This window comes from Rattus rattus, chromosome 5, assembly GCF_011064425.1.
Source record: "Rattus rattus isolate New Zealand chromosome 5, Rrattus_CSIRO_v1, whole genome shotgun sequence".
NCBI lineage: Eukaryota > Metazoa > Chordata > Mammalia > Rodentia > Muridae > Rattus > Rattus rattus.
This window is the reverse complement of record NC_046158.1, coordinates 144,523,349-144,534,099: the sequence shown is the minus strand read 5'-3', so window position 1 is coordinate 144,534,099 and position 10,751 is coordinate 144,523,349. Positions and strand designations below refer to the sequence as shown.

Here is a 10,751-nt window from a genome sequence, read left to right as displayed (position 1 = left end):
CAAATCCTGTAGCTCCCTGTCTAATGCCAAAAGGCTTAGATGGCCTTAGATGCTTTCCAGTTTTGCTTCACTGTGTGTACATACTTTTTTCTTTCTTTTTTTGGCGGGGATAGGGGTGGAGAGTGGGGAGGGGACAGAAAGTGTCCTTTACTGAGCATCCAGAAGGCCCCTCAGTGCTGACTCAGCAGACAGAAGGAAAACAAGCAGGCAGGTGGTGGGGGCAGGAGAGCAGGGATGCGGACACCCAACTGTCACTTCCAACCCTTGAAGAATTGCTTGAAGATGGGGCAGAATCTCCACCTGAGTATTTTGGGAATATCTCATTGGCAAGATGAAGCCATCAGCCACTTGGAGGGCCGCCTGCCACTCATTCTCATTAGCTTTTCTCCCTTTTCAGATGTAGATTTTACCACACAGCCCATTGTGGAACAAAGCAGCCATCTGGAATTAGCAGTTCAGAGGAGAAAAGGCTGGAGTCAGCCACCTGGGTCAGATTCCTCTGTTCAGTGGCCTCAGAGACCTTACGCAGGGCTGCGACCTGGGCGTTGGTCTGGTCCGCTGTAATGTCTTCCTCAGGGTTGCCCTCCTTCAGAGCAGGCTTGCGGCCCGGAACCTGGATCACCCCAGCTGGCTCCTCTCCATCAGTGATGATTTCCACCTGGGCCTTGCCCTGCGGCTCACTCTCCCGGATGGCCAGGGCCAGGTCCCTCCACTTGTTGCTCTCCGCAATGCTGGACTTTCCACCATACCAGGCAAAAATGTTCTGACCCAGGTCCAGGAGGAAGGAGTCCCCAGCATTGATGTTATCTGAGCTCAGAGCCCTCTCAGTCGCACAAATGTTCTTCTTCCTCCTTACCTGGTAGAGCTTTCTGATGGTTACTGGGGTGGTGCTCAAGGCTTTCTTGTGAAATGCTACTCCATGCCCCCTTCCCGGTACTTGAGGACTTGGGAAGTAGCTCATGAAGACGTCGAACTCATTCCCTTGGACCTCACGGTGCTGCACAGGCCGCTCCCCCAGCAGAGTGCTGAGGTGCACAGATAGCACAGCACAGGCCCCCTGCTCATCCTGGGACGACTGCTGGCCTGTCCACAGGGGCAGATGGGAGGCCTCTTCTGGGCCACTGTGAAGCTTCTCCACACGCCATATGTGTAGGCCTGGGTCTTGGACTGAGGCTGGGAGCGGAAAGCCACTCTGAGGGATGGGTGTGGACATGCTGTTTTCAGACAGGTCGAGAGGTTCAGGAGAACATGCACCCAATGGCAGCCACAGTTGGGTGGCTCAATGTCTGGGGACTCTGGCAGGCCCGTCCGTCTGGCTGAACTTTCTCCAGTCAGTGATTCAACAACTTGGAGCCTCCTTGTGTCCAATCTGTAAGTAGCTTGAGGGGGTTCCTGGCCCACACGCTTCTTTCTTATGCCGGCTTCCTCCCTGCGTGCAGCTTCTCCTAGCAGACATGCCACAACTCTGACATCTCCAGTGTCCCCAGGCCACCAATGCAACCCAGTTTGACTTTCACAGAGTCCACACAGTGGCCTCTCTCTGCCTCCATGCATGGAGTCTCCTGTCACAGGGGCCACACCTGTCCTGGGGGTGAGGAGGGCTCTCCTAAGCCACAAAGGATGATCCCACAAGTTCTTCATTCACTGTGGCTCTAAAGCCCGGACCATGCACAAGTTTGACCACAGTTTGGGATGGCGCCTGCGCCCTGGAATCACATTTGCAGAAGCCTTTCCTGTGTGGTTGTCTGGGAGCAGAAGGTTTCAGAGTTCCTTTTTTACCTGTTGAAGGCTGAACTGAGCTGGGTGGGTCCTTGGCCTGAGGGGGCCACTCCCCCTTTTCCTTTTTCCATTTTGGGCCATTTACTCTACAAAATGAGCATTTTCTGTTTCTTTTACCCCACTTGCTCTTTTTGGTGTGAACCTGTCTGAGAGCGACCACTAATAATCCTGTAATGGAGTTAGAGTCAGGCTGTTCTGAAATCCTCTCAGGGTTCAATTCAGACTCAGGCAGATCCTCAGGACAAGGATAAAAGGGAGCCACATTCGTTGCCAAGATATCGCAGTAGACTTCTGGACTGTCGTTATGCCATCCGTGAAGGTGTTCTCAAGAATACTTTAAGTGCTAAAACTGACTTGGGCAAAACTGGTCTCTGGACCAGCCCTAAATTCCTATGTGACCCTGAGCTAAAGGTTAGCTGTCTGACCATTTAATTGCTATCTCTCTGCTCTGTAAACGAAACTTGCTTGCTACAGATGTCTGCAGCTGCCTTCCTGCAGACTTCACAATTGCGGGCTTTGCCCTTAAAAACTGGAACCAACTGGAGAGGCTGCTTCCCACTAGTCCGCTTGGGACAGTCCCATTGGACATTAATAAAGACTCCATTTGACTTACCCAAGTCTCTCTCAGGAGTTTTTCTCTCCCGGTGCTCCACAAAGATGTCACCGAAGTCTCTAGCCCAGGTGTTAATATTGTTCCCCTCGGAAACCCCTTGAGTCAGGCCTCCACAGCCCACACGGTTCTCAGTCTTCTAAGCTTTGCTCGTAGCATTCAACTGCTTACCTAGTCCAACCTTCCAAATTCAGACACATTCCTCCACAGAACAGCAAGGTCAGGCCTGTCACAGCAGTCGCCCACTCCCAGGTACCGCCTTTTACACAAGTTACTTTTCTACTGCTGTGAAAAAAACACCACAACCAAAGCATATAAAAGAAATTAGCATTTAATTAGGGTTACAGCTTCAGAGGGTTAATAATCCCTCGTGGCTGGCAGTGTGGAGTATATCAGGCATTTCAGGTGGTTCAGATGGGAGCTCACAGCTTGATCCTCAAATAGGAGACAGAGAGAGACAGGGACAGGGACAGACACAGGGACAGAAACAGTGACAGACACAGGGACAGGGACAGGGACAGGAACAGAGGCAGAGAGACTGAGGGTGATGGGGAGTCTTTTGAAATCTCAAAGCTTGTTCCCAGTGACACACCTCCTCCAACAAGGTCACACCCCCTGATCCTTCCCAAATAGTTCCACCAGCTGTAGACCAAGTATTCAAGTATATGAGCTTCAGGGGCCCTTCTCATCCAAACCAGCACACCAGAGCAAATGTTCTTCTTCCCTTCAGTTGTTTGTTGTCAGATATTGGTTACAGCAACAAGAAACGTCACTAAATAGTGATTGAAAACAAGAGGCTGAGGAGATATGAGGGAGGAAACAACCAGAGGCATCTGGAAGGGTCCAGACTAAACCAGGTCCCGGTCATGATGAGGATGGAGAGAGTGGGAGGGTGGTGAGAGAGAAGAGAAGAGAAGAGAAGAGAAGAGAGGGAGGAAGGAGAGAACATAGGACCTAAGAGAGCCAGAGCAGAGCTAAGAGGGAAAGAAGAACCAAGGGGCCGAGGAAGAACCAGCCAGGGCCAAGAGAGGAGCCAAGAGACCAAGGGAGTCCATGAGAACCAGCAGTGTACAGTCAAGATGGCTGGGTTGTATGGGAATCAGAGAAGCTGAGAGGAGGGAAAGGTAGGGAGGAGAGGGAAGGGAAAGAAAGGAAGGGAGGGGAGAGAGGGTATGGGAGGGGAAAGGAAGAGAGGGAGGGGAGGGGAGATGAGCTCAGTCCCTGGGCTAGAGATGGGAGTGGGGGAGGGGACAGAGTGAGAACTGCTGGAAGGAGCCATAGGCACTGAGCTTGTCTTGTTTCTTTGGGACCTGACAATAGTGGCAAAGTTTTAAATATAAAATAGGGGAGTCCTGTGTGTGTAACAGGGTATTAATGGAAACAGAGCAGGGATGAAAAGCCAGGACCACAGCATACACAAGAAAGGCAGTTTTATATCATAGGGGGGAAAATGAAAGTTCCTCTCTTATTCATTGAGTTAAAGACACACAGTGAACAGCACTAAGACATCCGCCTCCTCCCAGCACACCGATAACTCACACAAACTCCCTCCCAACCGTCCCAAGGAATCAGCAAAGTAAGTCAACTCAAGCCAGAAAGACGCTGAAAGTGTTAGCAACCCCAGCAAGGCAGCTTCACGCTCCGGCCAGCAGGGACACTGGGATTCGGGCCCAGGAAAAGGCACATATTTTTAGATGGGGAGATGATTCTTTGTCAATCCAGTTTTCACATTTTTGTTACAATTTAAAGAAAAGGTTTTAAAAGATTTTTTTTCAAAAGAAAGATGAAATCTTTACGTAAGCAAAAACTATGGACCATGGAATTTAGAAAGTTTCTGGAAATCTCCAAGATCAGTCAATAGATGACCTGAAATTCTGAACTTACTTCCTTCTGCCCACACGAGTAGAGTACTGAGCACCATAAATACAAGGCCAACACGAGCCGTTTATTTAAGCTGGTGAGCTACGACGTAAGCACATGCAGGATGTTCTCACGGGGACTGGGGAGCAGCTGGATGAATTTAACACTCAGACAAAATGGAGTTGCTGTGGGCAGCTCCGCTCAACTGTCTTTTAGCTTTGGGTTGGTCTCTGCTCAGTGCACTTTCTCTTAATTTTTGTGGAGTGTGTATGTATATGTCTGTCTGTCTGTCTCTGTGTATGTGTGTTTGTTCTGTGTCTGTGCTGTGTGTGTGTATGCATGTGTGTCTGTGTGTTTGTGCTGCGTGTGTGTGTGTGTGTCTGTGCTGTGTATGTATGTACATGTCTGTCTGTCTCTGTCTCTGTGTGTGTGCGCGTGTGCTGTGTGTGTGTGTGTGTCTGTGCTGTGTGTGTATGTACATGTCTGCCTGTCTGTCTCTGTCTCTGTGTGTGTGTGTGCGTGTGCTGTGTCTGTGCTGTGTGTTTATGCTGTGTGTGTATGTGTGCATGTGTATGTGCAGTGTGTGTATATCTGTGTGTGTGCTGTATGTGTGTCTGTGTAGTGTGTTTGTGTCTGTGCTGTGTGTGTGTGTCTGTGTTGTATGTATGTGTGTGTGTCTGTGCAGTGCGTGTGTTTGTGTGCATTTGGAGGCCAGAGGAGAGCATCTGAGTTTTCCTCTGTCTTTCCCTACCTTGTACCCTTGAGACAAAGGCTCTCATTAAACTTGGAGCCGGCCATTTTCCTGGCCGGCCTGGCTGACCTGCTGGCAAGATTCAGATATTCTCTCTCGCCATTGTCTCCTCCCCACACAGTGCTGGGGTTACAGAAAACCCACACTTTTACTCTAGAGTTGAGGAGTCAGCACTCGGGCCTTCAGGATCATCTGGCAAGCGCCCTTACCCACTGAGCCCTCTCCCGGGTTCCCCGGAAACATTTCAAGTGCATTCTAACTAAAACTGCAAACTAACAAGGAAACTGCAGCTCACACAGTAAGGAACTGAACTCACGACATAAGGAGTTTTGAGTCGCCTACCCTGTCAAGGGAGACTTTCGGCAAAAAGAGGAAATTCGTTTTCATCGAGAGAGAAGACTTTTTATCCCTATCGGGTCATTCAGGTACCATGGGAAATGAAGCGAGAGGCTGAGGTGGTGCTGACTGCTGACTTGTGTCACGTGATGCATAAGGGAAATATTTGGGATCGGTTTCTGGAGTGGATACAGTGGTTAAAATCAGCAGAATTTACCACACGGGTGTGAGTCACCCCGAGTTTATAGATGTGCCTGCTCTGAACTGTGCAACCATCCTTTCAGCCGCCCACCCCATCCTCTCTCTTAAAGATGAAAGAAAAGGGGGAAGGAAACGGTCTTCTCATGCACGAGCAGTTCCCGGAACTCTCTGGAGTGACGCGGGTATGATTATGTATTTCTAAAATTGTAAACTTCCTCAAATACAACCCAAGGCTCAACCACAACGAAGTGCAAACAGCTTAGCTCAAATACTTAACAGGAGACTGTTAAGGATCAAACACACACTTATAAAGCATCGAGCCAGTCATTCTATTATGCAGAAACGAAGGTGTCTTGAACATAGACGTAGATTAAAATTTAACTTTACCTCTTTTTACGTTTTTCTTTTTTATTGTTGGGACAGGATCTTCCTGCACAGCCAAGGCCACCCTCAAACTTGCAATTCTCCTGCCTCCGCTTCCCAAATGCAGAGATCGAGTGTGTGTGTCGACTGAGTCTGCTTCTGGTCTTCCGAGGTGACCAGCGGAGGCTCTGCCTCTGGCTTGCCTTCATTCCTATCCTGCAGCAGAGAATTGCCCTGTCTTTAGTCTCCAGTCGTGTGTTCAGGTCTCTTTTAATGAAAGTTGCAAGGTCCCATCAACAAGTCTAATTTTGGCCAAGTTTAATGCTGAAAATCCATCTCTTTCTGGTATCAAAACCCTGTGGAAACTGTACACAAGCCTTGAACTTTTGTAAACCTTCACAGGTCAGGGCCAACCGGTGCAAATCTGCCTGTCCACACAGTGACACCAGCCACAGAAACCACAGCCTTTGTGACCTCATGTGGCCCATTGTAGGCTTGTAAGAGAGCCAAGGCCTCTGAGGTAGGTGCAGAGACTTAGTTGGGGGGAGGGGATCTCTTCTCGACAGTCTGATACAGCTTAAATGGGATACATCTATGAAGACTAGCTCAAACTCATTGTAAAGTGGGACTCAAATAGCGGACATGTTAGTGTAGATTGTTGGCAAATTAGGGCCATAGATACATTTATCCCCCAGGCTGACCTTGAACTCTGAGATCCACCTGCCTCTGTCCCCTGAAATACCCAACTCATGTATCCAACTTGACTATTTCTCCTAATGAAATTTTTTTGTTTGTTTGTTTTAATCTCGGACAATGCAGTCTTCTATCATCTGATCTGTTACGTTGTTCCTTTTCCACATCGGTTAGTTCTGACATGTTACATTGTTTCTTTTCGACATTCACTAGTTGGCTTACTCTTACTGCGAGTCCCTTTTCCTGTGCAATACAGAACATCTGAGGTCACTGTTTTCCCTCTGAGTGTGGCTTTGGCTGCTTCCAGAATGTGATACCTGAAATAAGCTAAAATTTAATATTTCGTTACCTCACTGATCTAAAACTTGTTGAGGAGAATATGTTTTAAGATTTCCCACTGCAACTCCCTGTCAATTAGAAGAAGGTTAATTAAATTCTGATAAAATTCACACAAACACCGTGCAGTCATAAATGAGAACCAGAATGATGTGCACAACACTGAAGATGGATGTCCCCAGCACAGGAGAAAGAGGCACAACTTTACTGAGGATTCTTCCGGAGCTTCGTTCCCGGCAGTTGGACTCAGCAGCCTGTGGGGGCATCCTCTGGAGAAGGGTGCAGCTGAGACGCAGAGCAGAGCACCCAATGGAGGTGGCCTGGAGGGTGCACATCTGTGAAGGCGTACGCTTGTGTGTGCAGACCATCTTGCACTGTGTGGTCCGCAGACACAGACACCCTAAAGGTGACGATCTGAGTTCCTCGAGAGCACCATGGGGTGTCTAAGACATCTGTGTTACCTGCTTCCTACATTGAGTTGGACAATCAGCAAGAAATGACTTGAGGGAAGGTTGATCCTGACACACTGTGTGGCTCTCAGCTGTGACTTTCATCCTAGAGGAACTGGAAGCAGAGGTCATACAGGAAGTACATCTGGCCTATGACCCTCAGTACAAACCCCAAGTGGTTAACATTCTCTGGTGAGGCTGCACCCCTTAAAGGTTCCACAGCTTCCTAGAGAGGCTTTGAGCAGTTGAGGACCGAGCACTGACACATAAGTCATGGGGGACATTTCACAACCAACCCATACTGGCATCATTAGAGAATCTGCCCTGTGAAGTTCCTGACTGTTTCCTTCCTGGCCGGAGTCATTGCCTCTGTGGGCTCTCCAGCAGGATCGTTCCTTCTTCCTCTCCATCTGAGGTAAATGAGTCCTTACGTGAACTTAAAATGGTTACATAATCTCGAGACTGGCGCAGCTGAGGCTGGAGAGAGGGCCCAGAAGGAAGAGCCCTTACCACTCCTACAGACAACTTGAGTCTGGTTTCCAGCATCCCGGTGGGCAACTTCTAACTACCTGTAACTGTGGTGCCAAAAGATCTGACGCCCTCTTGTGGCCTCTGTAGACACCGCATGCGTGTGCATGAAACCCACCCTGAGACACAGACACATAGACACAATTACAACATTAATTTGCAGGGTTAGACTTGAACTCAGATTTGCCTCAAGCTAAAGTCTACCCTCTCTATTAGTTTCTCACGACTGTGACAATATACCTGGCTGAAGCCACCCGAAGGAGAGGGTTAGTTCCCGATGGTTTGAGGGTTCAGTTCATGATGGGGAAGAAGTCGGGGTGTCAGGAGCTGGAATCAACGGATCAGGTTGCATCTGCAGTCCAGTAACAGGGAGAGAGGAATGCTGGAGCTCAGCTGGATTCTTTTCATTCCGTCTGGTACCTCACCCCGTGGGATGATGCCACCCACACTTAGGATAAATCTCTCTGCGTGCTGGAAGCTTGCTCACAGATGCAGCATAGTATATGACCATGGTGACTTTATGTCCCATAAAACTGATAACCAAGATAGCCACCAGACTCTTCTCTCTCTCTCTGTCTCTCTCTCTGTCTCTGTCTCTGTCTCTCTCTGTCTCTGTCTCTCTCTGTCTCTCTCTCTGTCTCTCTCTCTGTCTCTCTCTCTGTCTCTCTCTCTGTCTCTCTCTGTCTCTGTCTCTCTCTATCTGTCTCTCTCTCTCTCTCTCTCTCTCTCTCTCTCTCTCTCTCTCTCTCTCTCTCTCTCTCTCTCTCTCTCTCCCCTCTCTCTCTCTCCCCCCCTCTCCTCTCCTCTCCTCTCCCTCCTTTTCCCTCGCCCTCTGCTTCTCCCTCTCTTTCTCCCTTACCCCCCCCACAAGTGTGGTCACTCTCTTTGTATCAGCTCAGGAGATGGCTGCTCAGAGTGAGACCCCTCACATGGCCATGACAAACACCACCACGGTCAAGGTCCCCCTCAAATGTCCCTAGCTCCCGTCAGTCTGAAGGCATCGAGTCCATTCTGAGGGCATTCCCTTCACTCCCAACCAAACTGTCTCCCATTAGGGCTGTTTCATGTCCTTCCTGCCACCTGCACCTCACCTGGCACACTCCAGGTGAGTTCCCTCGCTGGGTATGCACTCCTGCACTTGACCTTGATGCATCCAGACCAGGGGCCATCTCCTCCAGGTGAATTCCTGCTGGAAATCTCACAGAGACTCTTCTCATTCTCTCCTTCCCCAGCTGTGAGACTCCAGTCTAAGAACTTTGGGGGCAACCATGGGACCCCTGAAGGAGAGAGAAAATGCAGATCAGGACAGAACCTCTTAAGTGTTGCACCCTTGTGCTCAGGGTGAACAACTCCAGCCAGAAAACCCGTTGCTGAGTCCTTACTCCCTGGTCTGGTCTCCAGCTGTCCATCCAAGACCCCTTCCAAAAGCCACTACATTTTGTGACACACTTCAAATGCCCTCACTGCCTTTTGCATCAGCAGGAGAATTGCCCAAGATGCCCCAGCTCTATTGCAAGCCAACACGTACGACCTTTGGGCAGTCTCAGGGTCAGGGCGGGTTTGAGATCGCCTTGTTTTCAGGGTAGCCGCTGTAGTTTGCTCTCTATTGCTGTGTTAAAACACCATGGGGGTGATCTCTCCTACCCTCCACCATGAAGGGAAGCCAGGTCAGGAGCTGAAACAGAAGGTGTGGGGAAAGGCGCTAGCTGGCTTGCTCTTCACGGCTTGTTCAAGAAGCTTTTCTATACAACCCAGAACCACCTGCCCGCCTGAGAGTGGCACTGCCCACCATGGCCTGGGCCCTCCCCCCTTAAATCATAACAGAATCACACAATAGAGAAAATGCCCCCGGAGACTTGTCCACGGGCTAGCCTAATGGTTCTCATCTGAGGTCCCTGTTCTCAGATGACCCTAACTTGGGTCAAGCTGACAAAGCTATCCAACACAGAGACCCTGAAGTGAGGCTAGGTTAGGGTTAGGGTTAGGGTTAGGGTTAGGGAAAGGGTTGGGGATTTAGTTCAGTGGTAGACAAGCACTAGGCCCTAGGTTTGGTCCTTAGCTCCAGGGGCTTGGGGGTTGGGGGGGTAGACATGGTCTCTCTACAAAGGCTCAGATCTAGAGCCACAAGTCCCAGAAGGCACCCAGCCCGTTACCACGGTGTAAGAGCAGACACCATGCACAGCAAGCCATGGCATCCCAAGCAGCCACTCTGTGCCCTCCAGATCATCAGAGACGGAATCTCCTGGTCAGAATTCTCTGAAGAGAAGCCAGACCCAGGGTTCTTGGTCCAGGCTTGAGATGAGAACGGATTCTTGTTTTGTTGCTTATGTGTATTTAACTTAAGTGCATGCTCTCATCAGAACATGTTTTTCCTCATGTGGGTAAGAATACAACTGGGAGCAGTCTGCCAGCAGTGGTGCTGTTTGTGATACAGAAGACAACAACAACAACAACAACAACAACAACAACAAACAAAACAAGAAAATGAAACAGGCAAACCCTGGAGCCCAGCATTCCACACTGCTGGGACTATAAGCTAGTGCAGCTACTGTAAAACCAGTTTACAGCTTCATCAAAATAAGCCAATTGACAGCAACCTGCACCTTTAATCCCAGGATTCAAGAGGCAGAACCAGGTGGATCTCTGTGAGCCTGAGGCCAGCCTGGTCGACAGAGTGAATTCCAGAACAGCCAGGGCCACACAAAGAAACCGTGTCTCAAAAAATAAAACCAACCAAACAAACAAACAAATAAAAACTAAATACAATATAATCCAGTTGTACTCTTCAATCATATACCTAAAGGTCTCCCAGTCAGCAGTCCATGGAGATGCCCACGCAGCCATC

The 10,751-nt window shown here is 49.4% G+C and overlaps 1 protein-coding gene across 1 annotated transcript; it reads right to left on the bottom strand.

The window, feature by feature from the left end:
• Positions 1–251: 251 nt before the first annotated feature.
• Capg (capping actin protein, gelsolin like) lies at positions 252–1,214 on the bottom strand. The gene is given in 3 exon segments (XM_032902454.1): positions 252–288; positions 290–427; positions 429–1,214. Coding segments are annotated over 3 exon segments (960 nt in total). The 5' UTR covers position 1,214.
• Between the last annotated feature and the right edge of the window lie 9,537 nt (positions 1,215–10,751).